Source organism: Bos taurus, chromosome 13 (assembly GCF_002263795.3).
Source record: "Bos taurus isolate L1 Dominette 01449 registration number 42190680 breed Hereford chromosome 13, ARS-UCD2.0, whole genome shotgun sequence".
Classification (NCBI taxonomy): Eukaryota; Metazoa; Chordata; class Mammalia; order Artiodactyla; family Bovidae; genus Bos; species Bos taurus.
In genome coordinates this window covers 16,259,403-16,281,662 of record NC_037340.1, presented here as the reverse complement: position 1 = coordinate 16,281,662, position 22,260 = coordinate 16,259,403, and the positions used below count along the sequence as shown (strand labels likewise).

At 48.9% G+C, this 22,260-nt stretch overlaps 1 protein-coding gene across 1 annotated transcript in view; it reads right to left on the bottom strand.

Moving 5' to 3' along the window:
- The window catches only part of ITIH5 (inter-alpha-trypsin inhibitor heavy chain 5), an 80,834-nt gene continuing 58,574 nt past the window's right edge, over positions 1–22,260 (bottom strand). Inside the window, 7 exon segments of the mRNA NM_001102516.1 lie at positions 1–882; positions 2,999–3,376; positions 5,106–5,222; positions 7,191–7,244; positions 10,946–11,511; positions 12,256–12,565; positions 17,075–17,243. Of these exon segments, the coding sequence (NP_001095986.1) occupies positions 593–882; positions 2,999–3,376; positions 5,106–5,222; positions 7,191–7,244; positions 10,946–11,511; positions 12,256–12,565; positions 17,075–17,243 (1,884 nt within the window). The 3' untranslated portion in view covers positions 1–592.

Genomic DNA, 22,260 nt, shown 5'->3' with positions numbered 1-22,260 from the left:
TTTCTATTTTGAATTGATTTTTTTTAAATGAAAACAAATTTTCAAGGGCAAGACATCACGGCAGAAGAAAATCCTCTGCTAAAGCCAGGTCAAGTGGTTTACAATGATCCGGTCTGCGTGCTGTGTGCAATACCAGGGGGTGGTGAGGCCAGGGAAAGGCTCCCCTGAGGCAGAGGTTGGCCACATGTCTGGAGGACGCAGCCAGGCTAGGAGGAGAGATCCCTAAGCATTAGTATGAGGCGCAGAGAAGAGTGCCCAAACTTGGCCATTTCCACAAAGAAAACAGACCAGACCTTCCTTCATCAGTCACCTTAGGGTCAGCGATGAGATGGACAAGCCAGCTGGGACAAGATAGAGACTTGCTTTTAGCTGTGACTGGTCCCTTGGTGCCACCATCTTTCACTACTGGAGATGAGGGAGGGGGAGGAGAGGGGGAAAATCCCATCCTCCCTTCAAGGTCCTGACCCCACTCTCATTTCAAGCAGATGGCAGACCTCCCCGCCACTAGGGCTGAGGTCAGGGTGCTGGCTACCAGCCAAGAACCAGACCACGGGGTCCCCTGCCATGCACTCCTGCGTCACGGCTGCTGCTGTCAGAGTCCCTGGGAGAGGCCCGGGCCGAAGGCGGTCTCGGAGTCGAAAGGATGGGCCGCCAGGTAGCCCTTGTACTCCCCGTCGATCAGGCCGGCAGCGTTGTTCCGGGCAAACCAGCAGTCCACCTGCTCCTCCCCGTTGTAGATCCTCCTCTGCTTCCAGACCACCGGGACCTGGCGACCTTTCACCTCAAGGACGGCCTCAGACCTCTCTCCTGCCTCGGGAACCGGAGGATGGGCAGGGCTCTTGCTGAGCCCTATGAGTCTGGCCTCCTGGTTCAGGAATTGACCTGAGAGGGCACAAAAGACATCAGGTCTAGGTCAAGCGCAAGCAATGCGGTTGAACAACATCTAATTTTGATTTGGGGGCTGGTGACCGACATATGCCCAGGTGTGACCCAGAGGAAGGAGATTATGACATCATTGTCAAGGTGAGGCCTGCGATCCTGGGCTGGACCCCCCCAGAGGCACCTGCACCAGTGTCCGGAGGGATGTAGGGAGGAGAGACCTGAGGCTCATCTCAGCCTCCACTTCTGGGAGCCAACACAGGAAAGATGACCCGCCTGCAAACAGATTCCCGGGGGGCGGGGGGCATCCCTGGTGGTCTAGCAGCTAAGACTCCGCGCTCCCAATGCAGGGAGCCTGGGGTCGATCCCTGGTCAGGGAACTAGATCCCAAATGCTGCCATTAAGACCTGGTGCAGCTAAATAAATATTTAAATAAACAAAACCAGGGGCTTCCCTGGTGGCTCAGTGGTAAAGAATCCGCCTGCCGATGCAGGAGACATTGGTTTAATCCCGGATCCAGGAAGATCCCACATACCTCGGACCAAGTAAGCCTGTGCTCCACAACTATTGAGCCTGTGCTCTAAAGCCCGGGAGCCGCAACTCCCGTAGCCCACTCTCCCTACAGCCTGTGCTCGGCCACAAGGGAAACCATTGCAATCAGAAGCCTGAGCACTGCAACTAGTGAGTAGCCCCTGCTCACTGTAACTAGAGAAAAGCCCAAGCAGCAACGAAGACCCAACGCAGCCAAAAATAAACATTTAAAAATTATAAAATAAAAACACAGATACCCAGTCTCCTACTGAGGCAGGAGGACGAGATGGGGGTGAACAAATAGAGAAGGAGGGTCCAGTCTTCCCCGCCCTCCTCCCGCCTGGGGACCTCGTCTGTGCGTGCACTTAGTGGGTGTGGGAAGCAGTGTCAGAATTCTCCAGGTTAAGCTAGGACATCACAAAGGCCGAGGGACCCGAGCTCTGCGTCCATGAGAGGAGCTCACACTTGGCAGGCAGGCTGCACTGAGACATCCAGCTCGAGCGCCAGGAAATCCTGCTTTCTAAACCCAGCCCTGGCAGCGGCTCCCTCCTTACTTGTGGGCAAAGGGCCCACATGAAATGGCACGTGGTGGGAAGCCAGGCAGAGCGGGCCCACCGGGTGCTGGGCCGTGGGCTGCCCTGTGTTTGCATGGTCTCCCTGAGAGTAAAGAACCAGAGAAGGATGAAGAGAAGGATGCCCCATTTCTTTGCTCCTTTTCCCTGAAGGTGCGTAAAAATTAGTAAAGTTCATTCCTACTCTACAAAGTAGTCATGAAACAAGAAATGCACTTTTCACACTAATTTGAAGAGATACGTGCACCCCAAAGTTCACAGCAGTACTATTTACAACTGCCAAGATAGACAAGCAACCTGAGTGTCCATCACCTGATGAATGGATAAAGAAGATGTATATATAATAGAATGGGGTGTATATACAATGGAATACTACTCAGCCATTAAAAAGAACGAAATTTTGCCATTTGCGGCAACTCTGTCCATGGAATTCTCCAGGTGAGACTACTGGAGTGGGAAGCCACTGCCTTCTCCAGGGGATCTTCCCAATCCAGGGACTGAACCTGGGTCTCCTGCATTGCAGGCAGATTCTTTACTGTCTGAGCCACCAGGCAAGTCACAAAAAAACTGTTAAAAAGAAAAAAAAAAAAGAGAGAGAAAGAAATAGGCTTTTCATAAGCTACATAAAGACCACATTCCTGGACTTCCCTAGTGCTCCAGCGGTTAAAAATCCTCCTGCCAACGCAGGCAACACAGGTTTGATCTGTGGTCTGGGAAGATCCCACATGCCTCGGTGCAACCAAGTCCATGTTCGACAACTACTGAAGCCCACGTGCCCAGGGCCCGTGCTCCACGGCGAGGGAAGTCACCACAGTGAGAAGCCTGAGCAACGCCGCAACTGGAGAGCAGCGTCCGCTTGCCACTAGAGAAAAGCCCAAAGACCCAGCACAGCCAAAATATAAATTTAAAAAGGAGACCACATTTCTGTGGAATTTCTCAGCCAAGTCAAGGCGTGGACAGCATCAGGTTCACCTTGGGAAACCGAACTGTGACGGGCATGGGAATCAGCCACCTACCTAACAGGCCATGGCAGTTGCTGGAGAGGCCTTGGCCGTTGGCGATGTAGAAGCCCAGGTGGTTGCGCTGGTAAGGGGCTGGCTTTTTGTAGAGGTGGAGGAGGACGACAAAGGCCACGGTGCCCTGGATGCTGACGGTGACACTGGCATTGGCAGACACGGACACCTCCAGCCCCCGGCGCCCCACAACCGCGCTCTGGTTGCAGGGGAGGACCAGTCTGTCCCCACCATCCACGATGACCCTGCTGGGTGTGATCTCCAGGTAAGATCTCTCCGGCTTGTTGACGAGGATGGTGATGGTACGGAAGTACGTGCGCTGTTTCTTGTGGCCGTTTGGAGGAGCAGGGGCCCCAATCAACTCTCCGTTCACCGTCACACCTCAAAGGCAGAGGGGAAGAGAGCAGCGGTTAGACAAACTGCCCCCACTGCCACATGAAGGGATCTCGTTAGAATTTCCTTCTCCTGTGTTTCTAGAACCAAGAACTTCTGCTCTCATGCAGGGACCACTCAGTGCGTAGTGAATGAATGAACACATGCATGAAGGTGTAACTGATTTTTGACCAATGTCCTGGGTAGAAGAAGCTGATGTAAAATATACACACTACTATATATAAAACAGATAATCAACAAGGACCTATTGCAGAGCACAGGGACAGGGAACTCTGCTCAATAATCTGTAATGACCTATATGGGAAACAGAAGCCCAAAGTAGGCTAGGCACCAAAGAATTGATGCTTTTGAACTGTGGTGCTGGAGAAGACTCTTGAGAGTCCCTTGGACTGCAAGGAGATCCAACCAGTCAATCAGAAAGCAAATCAACCCTGAATATTCATCGGAAGGACTGCTACTAAAGCTGAAGCTCCAATACTTTGGCCACCTGATGGGAAGAGCTGACTCATTGGAAAAGGCCCTGATGCTGGGAAAGATTGAGGGCAGGAGGAGAAGGGGATGACAGAGGATGAGATGGTTGGATGGCGTTACCAACTCAGTGAATATGAGTTTGAGCAAGCTCTGGGAGATAATGAAGGACAGGCACGACTTAGTGACTGAACAACAACATATGGGAAAAGCATCTAAAAGAGAAAAAGAGTGGATATATGTATATGTAGAACTGATTCATGTTGCTGTACACTTGAAACTAAAACAGCATTGTAAATCAACTATACTCTGATAAAAATTTAAAAGTGAAAAAAAAGTTAAAAAATAGAAAATAAAAGGGGGTTGACATGTTTGTCCGCTTTTGTTCCAAAAACTCTCATGTGGCCCTGACACAGTATTTCTGATCCACTAGTTTCCACTACTCCTGATTTGAAGACCCCGGGACACCATGAGCAGTGGGGTAAAATGCAAAGATTCGGTTCAGTTCAGTCACTCAGTCGTGTCCGACTCTTTGCGACTGCATGGACTGCAGCACGCCAGGCCTCCCTGTCCATCACCAACTCCCAGAGTTTACTCAAACTCATGTTCATTGAGTCAGTGATGCCATCCAACCATCTCATCCTCTGTCGTCCCCTTCTCCTCCTGCCCTCAATCTTTCCCAGCATCAGGGTCTTTTCAAATGAGTCGGCTCTTCCCATCAGGTGGCCAAAGTATTGGAGTTTCAGCTTCAGCATCAGTCCTTCCAATGAATATTCAGGACTCAATTCCTTTAGGATGGACTGGTTTGATCTCCTTGCCGTCCAAGGGACTCTCAAGAGTCTTCTCCAACACCACAGTTCAAAAGCATCAATTCTTTGGTGCTCAGCTTTCTTTATAGTCCAATTCTCGCATCCATACATGGCTACTGGAAAAACCATAGCTTTGACTAGACAGACCTTTGTTGGCAAAATAATGTCTCTGCTTTTTAATATACTGTCTTGGTTGGTCGTAGCTTTTCTTCCAAGGAGCAAGCGTCTTTTAATTTCATGGCCACAGTCACCAGCTGTGGTGATTTGGGAGCCCCCAAACAAAGTTTGTCACTGTTTCCACTGTTTCCCCATGTATTTGCCATGAAGTGATGGGACCAGATGCCATGACACCATGAGGAGTGGGGTAAAATGCAAATATTAGGATTTATTTATTTCTAGTCCACAAACGCAAGATCTTCTACTTTCTAGGCAGAACTCACCAGAGTCCGCATGATCAGAGACCAGCCTCAGGATGTGCCCAGGTTCTCCATCGATGTTGAAACAGACCGTGAGGTTGCTCAAGGGGAAATCCACGACAAAGTGGGGGTCTCCATCCGCTGCCAGGCCAGGGCAAGAACGGGAGAGAAAAGAAAGAAGAGACATTTATTGGGCACCTTCCCTGTGTAAGCACTCTTTTCGTATTTTCTCTTGTGTTGTTGACTTACTCCGTGTCAACATGAGGAAGATGCCTGGGAGATGAAGCGATGCAGCGGTTACACAGGTAGCTTGTGGAAAGTAAATATTTGAATGCAGGTCCCCTAAATTCAAATCCAACGCTCCTGTGATGACACTGCAGTCAACTGAGCTGCAGGGGTAAGCGGGGCCTCAGCCTACACCCCCACGACGACTGAGTCCACATTCTTCAATTCCCTCTGTGGCTGCTCCTAACCCCTTCTGTCACGCTTAGGCCAGCCTAGTTAAGTGATGTGGATAAGAACTTCCTGTCCTGTCTCTGGAGAGCCACGGCCCTAGAGACGTTCCCAGAGCCAGTCGGACAGAGCCCTTGCGTGAGTGGCAATGACTGAGCCCAGTTTAGAGCTGGTGACAAGTGAAGGACACAGTCAGCAGGAGGCCAGTCAGCAGTGACCATGGCAACTCCTCCTCTGGGTTCCACTGACTTTACTGTTCTCAAAATTCTGTCCGCAGATAAGACCACAAAGCTTGGCTGGCCCCTGCTCCTCGCCTGTTCCCTCATTTTCACCTCTGCTACAGACGGACGGTCTTGCCTCTCACTGTACAAACTATTTCCCAAGAGTCTACATCAGTTCTCTTTTCCCACAAGAGTGGAGGGTTCGTTTCTCTCTCTACACCAAACACAACATGTTTCCGAATTCCCCTCTACTTCATGTGTACACATGTATGCATGTACAGGACTGAGTTTCCTGTATACGTATATATTCCACCATTCGTATATGGTGAGGGGTGGTGGACCAGGAGTTCAGTGTTTTCAAGCTATGAGCCAGTTAAGGGTCTTGGAGGAGCTGCTGAGAAACCCCTTCTGTTCCCAGCCTGACTTAGAGGGGCCTCTGAAAGAATCTGGTTGATCTCACTGTAAACTGCCTTAAGCATCGAGTGAAGGACAATGTAATAAAGACATACAAGGTACTGGTCTTCTGTAGATGAGAAGATGACAACCAGTGGAGATAAAAGTGCATACTTTTGGTGCTCTGTGGGCACACATATAACTACGTGACGATTCTCTGAGAGTGTCTTGTGCTCATACCACATCATTTGTACTCAAATCTTCCAAATTCCTTTACAAGGGAAGATGTTGCTTGCTCCAAAAGAGGAGAGGAGAGGTCTGGAAGTCATTACTCTGCTCAGTATCCAAGAGGAAAGTTTTCTTGCATTCCATAACGCGTGTGTGCTCAAAGGAATGACACCCTACCCACCGGGGACGATGTGTTTCCTCTACCCAGAGCTAATCTCCAGACTCCCTGGCTCTGTGAACCCGCATGCCCAGTACATCAGCAGCAGGGCAATAAGGAAGGCTTACAAAGGCAGATGTGTACATTTGAAGAATAAAACCCAGCCAGTGGGTCATTATTCCATCCAGATTTTTATTGTAATCCCAGAAAGCTGGCCAAGGGAAATTTTATGGTATCGTTATCTGCTCTTTCCTTCTAAAGCCAAGGATTATGAAAATAATAGAATAATAATGTTTAAAAAGTGTGCACTGTGGCAGATAACTGTAACACCAGAAGCTGGACGCGAGCATACTTCAGATCTCTAAAAACAAATGTCTTTTCAACTCAGTCATAATGAACGCATGCCTCTGTCCAATCCATCCTTCTACCAGGGCTCCTGCTAGGGTCCTAAGGACTGTGTTATCTGTGGAGTTTAGGTGATGGTGTAATGACAATCGGGATTTTGAGAACTGCCCCCAGGCTGCAGACTTGACCTATAAATATAGGTCCTCACATCTTGTTCTATGAGGTGATCTAACTGGCTTCAGGGAATTCCTGGTCATCTTAGTCCTAAATATCTCAACTCTCAATCACACACAAGCTTATTCTTTCCTTTACCTGATGTTTTGGAGATTTTAATCCTTGGGTTGTATGGTTTCTTGACAGCAGGTCCTAGAGAGGAGAAAGAAGAGACCCACCATTGTTATTTATTAAAGAGGAGGAAGTGAGAGGTATAGAGAGTTGAGATGAGTCAAATACAGCTTTCACATACATTTGTGACCATTTAAAAACATTGGTTTTACAGGAGGAGCTTGGCCTCCCAACACAGAGGGAAGGTGTAACATAAGGAGGGGAAACTATTTTATTTCTTTATAAATTAAATAATATTCTTCTTGCCTGTGATTTCTGTGCATATGATAGGAAAAAAATGCAGAAAATATTCTATAGTTATGGGGGAAGGGGAAAGTAGAATTGTTTAATGAGGACAGAGTTTTAGATTTGCAAGATGAAAAAGTTCTGGAGATCTGTCTCACAATGATGTGAATATACTGGACACTACTGAGCTGTACACTTAAAAATGGTTACAATGTAGAGGCCAGAATGGGGGGTGCCAAGAGGGAGGGGGTCGGGGGAGGGATGGTGGGAGGTTGTAAAAGCAAATGTAAGCTTTTACAAATAAAATGGAAAAGCAACAAGGCCCTACCGAATAGCACAGAGAACTATATTCAATATCCTATAATAAACCATCACGGAAAAGACTAAAAATAAAGAATGTATATGTGCGACTGAACTGGATTGAACTATGTATAACCGAATCACTTTGCTGTTCAGCAGAAAGCAACCCCACATTGTAAATCAAATACACTTCAATTTAAAAAAAGAATGGAAAAATGGTTATGATGGTAACTTTTATTTAACTTTTTTTTTTTTTTTATAAAATAGCACTTTACAACAACCAAAGGATACAAAAATGTAAAAGAAAAAGATATCATGGCAATCCAGGTCTAGAGCCATGAGTGTAAACACAATTCACAAAGCAGCAGCAAAAATAAATATTAAAAAATAACCCAAAAGTAAATTACTTTCTGTCAATAAAATAAAATTAATATCTTGTTTCAAGCTGTCTGTATTAACAAGATTATGCTCCTCTGATGCTTGTGTTTCATTGATCTTTGCACCCAGAAAATGAAGATCACAGTATCTGAATGTTTCTAAGTGCTCCCTTCTCTAACTGACCCCTCATAAGCAGGACATGGGCTGAATCAGGTCAACCACACGGGAGAAATGACATCTCAGTCTGGATGCCTGCTTTGGGAGCCTTAAACTGTCACGGACACTCAAAAAAAATCTTAAAATTAAAAAATCATCAGAGCTTTAAACAAAAGGAGGAAATTGTCTGAGTACTAACTGATGCTTCAGGAAAATTTTACATCTAACGAGCCTTTTGCTCAATCAGTTGGTTATTCCTCATATGTGTTCTTGGCTCTCTGAGTCCTGTGTCGTTTATGAGTTTGCTATCTCCCGAAGCTGCAGAAATTTGAGTTACTAACATCAAATCAAGATGTTACTCAAACCCATTTTCCCTGGATGTGGCACAGATCTTGAGGCATGAACTCACAGCACCATGCAACTTACTTATTCATCCTTTTCACCAGAATGAATATTGTTCTAGGTTTGCCAAGACAAGCTCCACTCTTTCTAAAAACGCAATGTAGCATTTTTCACCTCTACATCAGGCTCTGCACTTTTCGATAAATTTCTAGTTCTGCACTCCTCATGGGAGAGGGTATCTAACATGTGTAGAACACTCATTCTGTACTTAAGATGCTGCACATTAATCCTTGCAACAGCCCTTCAGGAAAGACACCACTATCTACATTTTACAGGTGAGAGAACAGAAGCTCAGAGAAGTTCAGAAGCCTGCCCCAGGCCACAACTGGCGAGGAGGAGCCACGAGCTGAAATGGTCTGGATCCTAAGGTTGTGCTCTCTCCACGACGCCCAGGTGATTCTCAGAGTTTAGAATCTGAGGATCGCGCGAGGCCGGGTTCACGTCAGTTCCCTCACCTCAGGACATGTGAACCTGGCAGGAAGCTAATAAAAACGTCACATATGAAAAGAGTGCTGTTTTCCACAAGCAGATATTACTGAAATATAACCCTTTGCTTTGGTTGAATTACTTTTCCTGCCGTTTTCCCATTCTTTTTTTTTTTGGCTGCACCTCGAGGCATGTTGGAATCTTAGTTTCCTGATCAGGGATTGAACCTGTGCTCTTCGCATGGAAAGCGGATTTTTAATCACTGGAGCACCAGGGAAGTCCCTCTCGTTCTTGTTTCTACTAATTTCCCCTGAAAAATGGCACTGGGACAGATAATAAAAAATTTCTGTTTCAACTCTGGATTCTCTTATACAGAAGAACTTAATTTCTCCTGTATAATTTAAATAATATCTATAATAAAATAAAATTTCATTTATTTCATTGTAAACAAAATCATTAAAATTTTAAAAATACAATTTTAATAAAAACATGAGAAGTAACATTCATAAAATATACAAGACACGGGCTATGATAAACCTAGACAACGTATTAAAAAGCAGACTTCACTTTGTTGAAAAAGGTCTGTATAGTCAAAGCTATTGTTTTTCCAGTAGTCATGTATAGGTGAGAGAGTTGGACCATAAAGAAGGCTGAGTGCCAAAGAATTGATGCTTTCAAATTGTGGTGTTGGAGAAGACTCTTGAGAGTCCCCTGGACAGCAAAGAGATCAAACCAGTCAATCCTAAAGGAAATCAACCCTGAACATTCATTGGAAGGACTGATGCTGAAGCTCCAATACTTTGGCCACCTGATAAGAAGAGCTGACTCATTGGAAAAGACCCTGATGCTGGGAAAGATTGAGGGCAGGAGGAGAAGGGGTGCCAGAGGATGAGATGGTTGGCTGGCATCACCGGCTCAATGAACATGAGTTTGAGCAAACTCTGGGAGATAGTGAAGGACAGGGAAGCCTGGCATGCTGCAGTCTATGGGCTCACAAAGAGCTGGGCACAACTGAGTGACTAAACAATAAAATACAATATATAGTAAAATTTCATTTTATTTTACCTATAAAATTTTATCATATAACTTATTTTTATCTATATAAAATCAAGCATATGCATCAAATTACATAACTGAAGTATTTAAAAATATAGAAAGGTGGGCTTCCCTGGTGGTCCCCTGGATAAAAATTAGACTTGAAATGCAGGGGAAACCGCTTTGAGCCCTGATTGGGAAGGATCCCCCAGGCCGTGGAGCAACTAAGTTCATGTGCTAAACTCCTGAGCCTGTGCTCCAGAGCCCAGGAGCCACAACTACTGAGCCCACGTGTGGCAAGTACTGAAGGCTGTGTGCCCTAGAGCCTGTGCTCCCCAAGAGAAACCACTGCAAACAAGCCTGCACGCTGCAGCTGGAGAGGAGCCCCCACTCTCCCCAACTAGAGAAAACCCATGTGCAGCAATGGTTTTCTGGGAAAACCCAGAAGAAGTTGTAGTGGGAAGACCCACCACAGCCCAAAAAATAAAATAAATAAAATCTTTTAAAAATATATAGAAAGGCACTTAAAAATGAATATTTGTTTACTTGTCTGTTCCTTCCTGTAGGCACTCAATATTGATGATTTATCGATAGACTGACTTTACCTTCTTGAACTCTATAGTGACCCACGGTTTATAACAACACACACACAAGCTAATCCACTGTTGGCTAGGAGCTGCAGGAATAGAACATTGTTTATAAAAATTACGACACAAGAAAATAAAAGAGATGACCTTGGCCTGAAAAAGCAGCCAGAAAGGGCCATGCGGGTCCCCACACTGAGCCCCATATGCGCTCACCTGGCTGCAGGTGTGTGCCCCGCAGGCTCTGCATCACCGTTTCGGGTCCAGTGGCCATGGACGTGCTGGACATGCCGTAAGCGGCCTCTGGGGCCTCTGTCCGCGGTGCTGACTTTAGTGTCATGGATGTGAAAGGGATGAGGAAGTGGTGGTTCACGGCCAGAGCCTGGGCCTCCTGCCTCAGCCGCTCCCTTTCTGGCTCCTCGATGCTCTGCAGCCAGGCACTCAGCAGCTCCTTCAGGGTCAGGTAGCTCCAGAGACGTTCCAGGTGGTTGGGCTCCTCCTGGCCGCGCCCCCTGGGCCTGGGGCTCTGCGAGACGTCGATCCCCACCTTCCGGGGCTCCACGGGCACGTCCTTCTTGAGCACCACAAACTTCTTACTGTTGCTGGCCGTGACCTCCACGTGCAGCCGGTCCATTGCCCTGTCCACCAGCTTCCCTGCGATTACGATCTCCGAGCCGTTGAAATAGTTGGGGAACAGTGTCCTGGTGGCACGCTCCACCAAGCTGGGAGGATAATCCACGCGGATGTCGGAGAGGAGTGGGGTCCTGATCTCATCGTAGAACCTGGAGAGGAGGAATGGAGGGGGAGAATCAGGGACTGCCCAGGCGGCAAGCAGGACAGGGCTTAGAGGAAACCATGGGCTGTTGGGGAGGCAGTTCTGATCTTAGAAGCAGCCAAGTCCAACATTCCACCCAGAACATTTCAGACAGGAGGCCATGCAGCAGAGGCTTGAATACCACTGGTGATGGGGAACTCACTACTCCACAAGCTCCCTCGTCTCTTGTCCACTGCTCTGAGGAGGACCAGGGAGCTTCTGGCAGTAAATCACAATTTTCCTTTCTGCAAGTTCCACCCACTGGTCTCAGTTTTGCTTCTGGAGTAACACAGTGTGAATGAGGGTAATCCACCTTCAGTATTTAGATGCTGGAAGACACTGACCTTCAGACGGGTATAGACACTGCTGCATATTCCGTGACTATGCATACTCCTTCTTACCTAGCCTAATCCATCTTAACAAGTCTTCACAGAATATAATTTTAAGAATCCCTAACAGTCCTGCCAATACGTCACGTGGTTTTTCTCATTAAATTCTATCATCCGGCCAGAATCCTCCTGTCACAGGAGAGAAGGCTGAGGCACAGAGGGTCTTAAGGCCTGAAGACATGAGGCAGGGCCAGAATGTGAACCCAGATCAGCCTGATTTTAAGACGCATAGATCAGATTCGGGGTCCAGCCTCACGTCCAGGCCTCCCACTGAGCCTACCCCTGCCCTCCCCTCGCCCTGAGGACACAGGCAGACCACGGACCCGATGAGCTGGGCGCGGGCGTCGTGGTCTTCGTGGACTCGCCGCGTGAGCCCGCAGTTCTCCAGGGACAGCTTCTCCAGCAGCTTGAAGTCCACGTCGGCCCCGATGCCCACAGTGAAGATGCAGACACGGCCCCGGGCGGCCTCCCGGGTGTTGTTGAGGATCTTGAGGGTGTGGGTCTCCCCGACAGTGGGCTTCCCGTCCGTCAGGAAGACCACGAGGGACACGCTTCGGTCCTCAATGTCGTTGTGGGCCACGTAGTCGTTGAGCAGCTGGATGCCCCTCTGCAGGGCCCCGTTGATGTCCGTGCCTGCGGGACACAGAACACGATGCTGGAGGCTCGCTGCCTCCCTCACCTGGACACATCTTCACACCCCTCCCATGCACCTGCAGGGCTGACAGGTGGGGAGAGCAGCCCCCTGCACTCACTCCAGGCCACACAGGCAGCCTAGAAACTCCGCAGATGCACAGGAAAGGTGCAGAGTTATATAACCTCGTCCTGAACGTGTCTGATGGGCGTCCCAGGTGGCTCAGTGGGTAAAGAATCCGCCTGCACACTCTTTATAATAGCCGGGACACGGAAGCAACCTAGATGTCCATCAGCAGACAAATGGATAAGAAAGCTGTGGTACATATACACCATGGAATATTACTCAGCCATTAAAAAGAATGCATTTGAATCAGTTCTAATGAGGTGGATGAAACTGGAGCCTATTATACAGAGTGAAGTAAGTCAGAAAGAAAAATACCAAGACAGTATATTAACGCATATATATGGAATTTAGAAAGATGGTAACGATGACCCTATACATGAAACAGCAAAAGAGACACAGATGTAAAGAACAGACTTTTGGACTCTGTGGGAGAAAGCGAGGGTGGGATGATTTGAGAGAGTGGCACTGAAACATGTATATTATAATATGTGAAACAGATCGCCAGTCCAGGTTCGATGCATGAGACAGGGTGCTCAGGGCCGGTGCACTGAGATTACCCTGACGGGTGGGACGGGGAGGGAGGTGGGAGGGGGTTCAGGATGGGGAACACATGTACACCCATGGCTGATTCATGTCGGTGTATGGCAAAACCACTACAATATTGTAGAGTAATTAGCCTCCAATTAAAATTAAAAAAAAAAAAAAAGAATCTGCCTGCAATGCAGGAGACATGGGTTTGATCCCTGATTCAGGAAGATCCCCTAAAGGAGGAAACGGCAACCCACTCCAGTATTCTTGCCTGGAGAACTCCATGGAAAGAGGAGCCTGGTGGGCTACAGTCCACGGGGTCACAGGGCAGGACAAAGACTGAGTGACTGAGCACACATGAGGGTCTCTGATGGTGCCTCAGCTTAGGGGTCTCCATTCCCTTAGCATGGCCGACCTGCACCTCTTTCGGAGAATTGCTTTGCAAAGGCAGGAGGGTGTTGGGTGCAGGGACTTGGAGAAAGAATGCACCCCAAAGGGAAGCAGGGAGCACCGAGTGTGGAGGTGGGAATGTGGAGACCTTCGTGGGGATGTCATGTATGGCCTGGGGCTGGAGGACGAGGATTAGAGAACTCACTCATTTTTTTCTTATTGCTGGCATCGCCTTTCTGGCTTCCTGCCTCTTCAGGGTCTCCCCTGTCCACAAGGACCCCACTAAGCGAAGGCTGTCCAGTTTATGCCTCCCACCACTGCTGCCATTTCTAATTCAGACATGCTTGTCACTAGCCGCTCTGATTCAAGTCAGGGGACCCTGCCTGCCGCGGGTGCTGGACAGGTTTTTTGCTTGGGGTAAGGTGAGATAGATGGCGTGTGGAAGTTAAATCTCCCAGCCAACACGAAGCTTCTAGATCCTAAGAGTTTCGTTCAACTCTGTTGCAGCTGCTCTATTATTACCAAGAAAAGTCGAGAGTTCTGATAGCAGACATGAACACCCATTTCCTTTTTCTGACCCCAGGGGTTAGTTTTTTAAGTGGTCTTCTTGACAGACCAAATATTTCACTCATTTTCAGTACACAGTTAATGATTTTTAGTAAATGTATAAAGCTGTGTACCCACTACCACCATCCTGCCACCTGACTGGCGTGCTTTTTAATCTCCCTGCAAAATCTACCGTATTTGATTGAACCAGAAAATTTCCCCCATTGCTTCACATCCTCCAGAATTTCTGGCTAAAAATATAGATGTCTGTGACTGTGCGAACGCATCACTAATTCGTTCTAAGATGCACACATGGTCCACACGTAAGGGAAACTTACAGCTGAGACAGCACACAGCACTTCTCTGGGTTCGGCCCGCTTGCCTCTCTGGATGCCTCACCTAGCTTCATCGCCTCTGAAGGTGTGCACGTGGACCAGAAGGCAGGTGTTTATTTCCTCTTTGATCCAGAACTTAAGCGATGATGCCAAATCTCTCAAAGCCAGGGACAGCCCCAGGCAAAGGATGTGCTTAGCTTTTCTCACGCCAGGCACAGCAGGGCTTGGCATCGAATCTCTGTTAAGCTGAGGCATCTCCTGCACACTTAACAGCGGGGGTGGGCAGCGGGGGCTGGGCCTTCCCCGGCGGTCCAGAGGCTAAGACTCCAGGCTCCCGAGGCAGGAGGCCCGCTTTAATCTCTGGGTGGTGAACTAGATCCCACATGCCAACACCAAGAGTTGGCATACCACAACTAAACGATGCCTCGTGATGCAAGTAAGTCCTGGTGCAGCCAAATAAAAACAAAAAGTGAAAAAACAACGGGAGAGTTCCCATGGAGCCGCCCCAACCATCCCACTGAGAGCTCCCCCAGGGATATTAAAGGGCCACAGTGCACCAGCAAGAGGGACTATTTGGGTAAAAGTGGCCATGTGTGTGTGTGCTTAGTCGCTCAGTCGTGTCCAGCTCTTTGCAAAACCTGCCAGACTGTCCATGGGGATTCTCCAGGCAGGAATGCTGGAGTGGGCTGCCATGCCCTCCTCGGGGGGATCTTCCCAACCCAGGGATCGAACTCAGGTCTCCCACATTGCAGGTGGATCCTTTACCAGCTGAGCTACCAGGGAAGCCCAAAATGGCCATATCTGACAGCTAGAGAAGACCTCCTGTGTGAGGCCACTGTTCTAAGTACTTTAAATATATTTTAACTCATCCTAAAAAAAAGTCCATTATCCTCATTATACAGATGAAGAAAAGGAGGTAGAGAGAGATTAAATGCCTCATAGCTGGTGGGGCTGGATTTAAATCCAGGCAGTCTGGCTTCAGAAATCCATGCTCATCTCCTGATGAGGAGAGAACATTAATTTTCTGTTCATCTGCAGAGGGTTGGGTTAATGAAATGCTGAGACAAAAAAAAAAAAGGAAACCAGTGTGGTTTCTAAGATTTAGATTCCAAAAGGGCATAATACGCATTACCTGTTTTCTAAAGCTTTATCCTGCTCTCCCCAGCACACACATAGCATTCTAATAGTAAGCAGCATCTTTAAAATAAACTCCTTTTAATGCATATTCTTTAAGTGGGTGCTGTATGTCAGGAGCTATGCCAAGTTGTTGCTCAGTCGCTAAGTCGTGTCCAGCTCCTTGCAATCCCAGGGACTGCAGCATGCCAGGCTTCCCTGTCCTTCACCATCTCCTGGAGTTTGCTCAGACTCATGTCCTTTGAGTCAGTGATGCCATGCACCATATGATCCTGTCGTCCCCTTCTCCTCCCGCCTTCAATCTTTCCCAGCATCAGGGTCTTTTCCATTGAGTTGGCTCCAGGAACTACAGGCTAAACAAAGATTAAGGGAAGTCTTTTTCCTCAGAGACTTCCCAACTTCCTTCCAAGGATCATCACTAAAATATTAACTCTAAACTTTCATTTCTCGCTTCAACCAGTAAAACAATTTCTAGATCACACTGTTGTGGAAACTGGTAGGAAATCCCATTGTATCCATAAATCAAAATTCCATTCACACAAGATCAAGTTCCAAACAAAGGTCATTTGGGAAACCAGAGCTTTGCCTTGGAGGGAAAATAACCAACATGAGTGATGAGAAACTCAGACAGAAGAGGATGGACAGAACTGGGTGTTTTCTGTCTCCAGATCTCGAAAGCAGAATCACCTGAATCCCCCAGGAGACAGTGTCTCTACGGGCCTCTAGGAAGGATGGTAAAGGTCCAGTCAACATGCCGATACTGAGCTTCGGCCAGGCGCCCACTGTCCTCAGGACGAGTTGACAGTGGGAGTAAGATCTGGGCCCAGGGTTGACGGCACTGACAGCCAGCACAGGTGGTAACACGCTGTCCTGAGTCTCAGATCATCTCAGAGCTCTTTCTGGCCTTTCCCCTCGCCTGCGCCCTTACCTTGGCACCGCCCCCAGGCGAGGCTGCAAAGGCTCCACTGCCTTTCCACCTAGAGCATCTCCCAGGCCTTTCCACCTAGAGCATCTCCCAGGCCACCGTAGTCCAGGAGGACCGACAGCTCAGGGGGGCGGCTCCACTGCCTTTCCACCTAGAGCATCTCCCAGGCCACCGTAGTCCAGGAGGACCGACAGCTCAGGGGGGCGGCTCCATCTGCTGCCTTAAGGTTCTCACACTCAAGCACACAAAGCACTGAATCAGCCACTTGGCTTTCACTCCTGGCCCCGAAAATCGGTTTACAAAAAGAGCTGCATTGTTTGGGATCCGTGAGATAAACCAGGAAAGGCTCCAAAACCTATCAGGTATTTCCCCCGTAACTTATTTGACCATCTTAGTTCGGTGCCCAGAAAAGGAGAAGCAAGCTCCCGGGGAAAGTGCTCACCTGTTATCTCCTTTCCTATGATCAGTGTCAACTTTCAAATCCCTGTATCGTGTTTCAGCAAACAGGCAAAGCAGGACGTACTTACCTCCGCTCGGCGACATGTGGTGGATGTAGACTTTGCCATCTCTGATGCTATTGGGAGTAACTGACACCAAATGGTCCTTCCACACTTTGATCCGGTTGGAAAACCCAACGATATTGAAATGGTCCTGGGGTCGCAGGTCATGCAGAATTGTGAAAAGGGCATCCTTGGTCTAGGCAAACACAAAAGCAAGGCCAGTCATGTCCCATTGCATGAGTCTACACATCCCCTGGCTTGGAAACTGCACACTGGGGACAATCCCAGGGTTATAATGGAGTGCCTGCTCTGTAAAGGGACTTGGATAAATGTCAAGGAACTTTATCACCTCGGTTCAGTTCAGTTCAGTCCTCAGTCATGTCCGACTCTTTGCGACCCCATGAATCGCAGCACGCCAGGCCTCCCTGTCCATCACCAACTCCCGGAGTTCACTCAGACTCACGTCCATTGAGTCAGAGATGCCATCCAGCCATCTCATCCTCTGTTGTCCCCTTCTCCTCCTGCCCCCAATCCCTCCCAGCATCAGAGTCTTTTCCAATGAGTCAACTCTTCGCATGAGGTGGCCAAAGTACTGGAGTTTCAGCTTTAGCATCATTCCTTCCAAAGAAATCCCAGGGCTGATGTCCTTCAGAATGGACTGGTTGGATCTCCTTGCAGTCCAGTGGCTCAGTGGGAAAGAATCTGCCTGCAGTGCAGGAGATTTGAGTTTGACCCCTGGATTGGGAAGATCTCCTGGAGGAAGAAATGGCAACCCACTCCAGTATTCTTGCCTCGAGAATCCCATGGACAGAGGAGCCTGGCGGGCTACGATTCATTGGGTCACAAATGAGTTGGCCAAGACTGAGCAACTAAACAACAACGTGTTTTACAACTTTATATAAAACACGAATGTTTTTCATATACGAAATGTCCTGTCTGCTCTGATCCACATACATCAAGCCTTAAGCCTCTGGAACTTCACGACTGCTGTTCTCGAGACCTGGGGTGTTCTTCCCTGCTGCCTTATGCCCCTGTTTCATCTGACAAGTCCTTAGTCATTCTTCAAAACCCAGCTAATGCGCTATATTCTGTTTTGAAACATTTTCTGGCTCCTCTAAAGAGAGTGGACCTTCTGTCCTCTAGGCTAGCAGTGCCCTCAACGTACTTATAGAGTAAGTGCGTCCCTGTCTCGACTATAGTCCACTCCATGTCTCTTTCCCTTCCTCCAGTGAAGGCAGGTTCCATCTATTATTTTTTTTGGTTGTGCTGGGTCTTCGTTGAGGCACTTGGGCTTTCTACAGTTGAGGAGCAAGGACCTGGTTGCCCTGAAGCACGTGGGATCCCAGTTCCCTGAACAGGGATTGAACATGTGCCCCCTGCATTGGCAGGTGGACTCTTACCCACTGGACCACCAGGGACGTCCCTCCATCTATTTTCTTATCACGCAGGGCAGAGAACTCCTGACACACCCTAGAGAGAAGTTCAGAAGATGAAAGAACACAAGGACGATTCGTGAATGACAGAGGAAGGGTGCGAATCAGAACTACCGCTGGATTTTAAGAGAGAACGAAGCACCGTGGGCTGCAGTGACGTGAGAAGGCGTTTCAGAGAACAGAGGGGATCTGAGGAAGAGGCCCGAAGGACCTGGGTAACTTGAAATACAAGGGAGGACATCCTGGAAAGAAGCCAAGAAGGTCATATGTTACCACATGTAACATAGATCGCCAGTGGGAATTTGTTGTATGCAACACAGGGAACCCAAAGCCAGTCCCCTGGGACAATCAAGAGGGGTGGGATGGGATGGGAGGTGGGCTCTAGAGGGAGGGGACATGCCTCTGGCCTATCCATGTGGATGCACAGCAGAAACCATCACAATATTGCAATCACCCTCCGATCAAAAACAAAATACAATTTAAATAAATATTTAAAAAACATTACACTGCACACCTTAAACCTACAGTGCTGTATATCAACTGTACCTCAGTACAACTCGGGGGAAAGCAAGTGACAAAAAAAAAAAGACACAACAGCCCCCTTCTCTGAGATCCTCTTTCACGTGGCACACACACACTTTTCTGGCACTCATGACACGGCAGTGTCGTCATTTCTTCCAGCCCTTGCCCTTGCCAGGACCTCTGCATCTGCCGTTCCCTTGATGGATGCTCTGTCCCACAGTAGGCGTGCCTGCTGCCCCCTCCTCGTCCTTCCGTCCTGGGTTCACTCGCTCCTCTGTCCTTTCAAGCCGGCACCCCGACCCCTGCCTTCCCAGCGTCGATAGAGAGAATGTGATGACATATTTGTGCATTCACTGGACGGTCCAACTCAGCCCCACGTCTCTGAAAAAGCTCTGCAGGAGCTTTTTCTGTTCCGTCACTCTTGGGTCATACCCAGCTAAGCCTGCCCGCGTGGCAGATTCTTGAAACAGGCTTGCAGATAAAAGTGAGTGCTGGGAAGACTGTCCATCTGTGACACCAGACTCCTCAAAACAGCTGCCCCCTTGTTTCCTCCCTGCCCTCCCAACACAACAGTTGGCACATTGTGGGCTGTCAGTAAATAGCTGCTGAATGAGTAATTGAGAGAAAAAGAGGGAGAGAGAGGGGGAGAATTCTACTGAGTGAATACAAAGGGAGGAGGGGAGACACAGCCCCCATCCCTGAGAAGCTAAGACAGAACATTGAGAAGGGTGATGTGCAGGAAACACAGCTGAAGGACGGACAGCATTAAAGCAAGAATGAATAGATCAGATCGAGACAATAAACAGATGTAGGTGGAGGGCCCTGAGCGCGTCGCTGACGGAACTCCAGGAAGCTGGCCCCACCTTGACCCCTCACCCTTCCAGCCGCTCAGAGCCAGCACGACCCCAGTGTGAGCAAAGATGGGCTCAGCATCGTTCCCCATCCGAGAGGCTGGACCTCTGGGAAGCCTGAAGGTCCACAGCTGGGTGGTGACAGACAGGACCCGCAAGCCGAGGCCGTCCCTGGGACGGTACAGTTGGGGGCCCGCTGCTAAGGCAGCCACTAGGATATGTTCCCGCTGCTGGGGCTCAGAGCTGGCAGGGCCCCCCAGGGTGCAGGCTGGGGCCTGGGGAATCTCCTCAGAAGGCTGCTGTTTGTTTAGTGGCTGGCATCCCTAGGGATCCTTAAATAGCGAGCTCAAGCCCTCAAGAGGGGCTGGCCTGGCTTCTTGGCTGCTGTTTTCCCGCATCGTAAAGGATTCTCTGCTTTAGGAGCAGTCCTTAAGTCTCTCCACCCTCCTCCCCTGAGCTCAGCAATGAAGGGCTTCTGATGACCTTGTAAGGGCACAGCTCTGACTTGTCCTCAGGAACACTGGGGCAGGCAGACCTGCTGGCTCCTGGGAGTTCCACTTTCAGTTGCCTCGGGACCTTTGCGCTGGTCTCTGGGTCCTTATTCCAAGGGGCGGGGGCGGACACTGCCTGGAGCCACCACCACTCATTAACCCTTCCTGAGCTCCGACCAGCGAGGTCTGGGGTGCTCTGCGTTCTGCAGAAGGCTGAACAGGCAGGAGGAAGGTGGTTGCCCAGATAGAAGAGGGAATGTGAGGTGGCTTCAGCTGGTGTTTCTGCACCCTGTGTTTATATGCTGAAGACAGACAGAAACCTGGGCAGGCTTTTCCCAAGAGTATACCCTAGAGACCAAGGTAAGCATATTCTAGAAAGATCAGAAAGGAAAGGAAAGGAAAGTGAAGTTGCTCAGTCGTGTCCAACTCTTTGCGACCCCATAGACTGTAGCCTATCAGGCTCCTCCGTCCATGGGATTTTCCAGGCAAGAATGCTGGAGTGGATTGCCATTTCCTTCTCCAGGGGATTTTCCCGATCCAGAAATCGAACCCGGGTCTCCTGCATTGCAGGCAGACGCTTTACCATCTGAGCCACCAGGGAAGCCTCAAGAATGATCAGTGGAAGCCCAGAAAGGTAAGAATGGACGGTGCAAGCTGGTTCAAAGGCCTGAGCTACCCTGGAGGCACTGACTGGTCATATCCACTCCTTGGTGACCCCAAAGGGCACTCGGCAAACACCAGCCTCTACACGTCCCCAGAAGGGCTCCTTACGATGTTCCAAGTTGTGTCTGAACTGAAGGGAGATACAAAAGGCACACAAATACAATGGAGAGAGGAAAAGGAAATACTTCTCATTATTCAGACAGTAAAGAAGCACCCTGGCCTGCACGAAGCATTCAGACAAGATTCCCTTTAATCTGAGCCTCGTAGAAACAAAGAGAATTGGGATGACTGGCTCCTTGAAACAGCTCGCTAGTGAGGAATCCTTCTGCTTGTAGGTATGTCCCTCGGGTTGAAAGGAGGGGGGAAAGTATTTCCTCTGAAAACAATGTCTTAGAAGTTAATTCCAGCTCTGCCTCTGGTTTATTATTAAGTAAGCCTTTTCATCTCTGTCCACTTAAGTTCTTTTAGGAGCAAGGAGAATGTAAATAAATAAAAAGGAGCTCTCGGTTTCAGATTCTCTGTTCATCCAACTTGGCTGGCGATGGTCACTCTTGGTCTAGTGGGTCTTCAGGAAAAGGAACTGTGCAACCTTCCCTGGCGGTGTCTGTCAGGAAAGGGGCAGGGCTGGGCCCCGGGATGTGCAGCCCCTTTTACACGCTTACTGTCTCCCTGTTAGGGCTGCTCCCAGGGCGGGAAGTTTCTGGGAACTGCTCTGTCTGGCGGGCTCAGAGCCCCTGTGTTAAGCCAGCCTAGAGACAAGATGGACCTTCCTTTCCCTTCCCTACAAAACTGAGCCCGAGCAGCTGCAGGCTCTTGGCTCAGCCCTCGAGGGGGTGAGTGTTCCAGCTACACACGTTTTGAATCACTCACTCTGAGACGTTCCCCAAGGAGAGAAGACCATTAGGGTGACCCATCAGTGGAGCCCATGGAAAACCCAGCTGCCCACCCACTCCATCGGGGTACCCGCTGACTCTCCTCAAATCTTTCTGTGTCCCTGCCGAACCGCCCACACCAGGAACCAAATCTGACACAAAAGGTTTTTGTACCCCAGTCCCTGGGTGGTTACGAGCCCATGACATCATAGAGGAAATCCAAGGTCAAGGGTCTTAGACACCAGATATGCCAAGCTTTCAGCAGAACGGCCCTGTTGTGCTCCGAAGCAGTCCTCTCGCTCACCCCATTCTAAAATGTTTGCTGAGGAGCTGACATTTTCCCTTTCCACACATTCCTTCTGGATGAACCCAAGAGAAAAT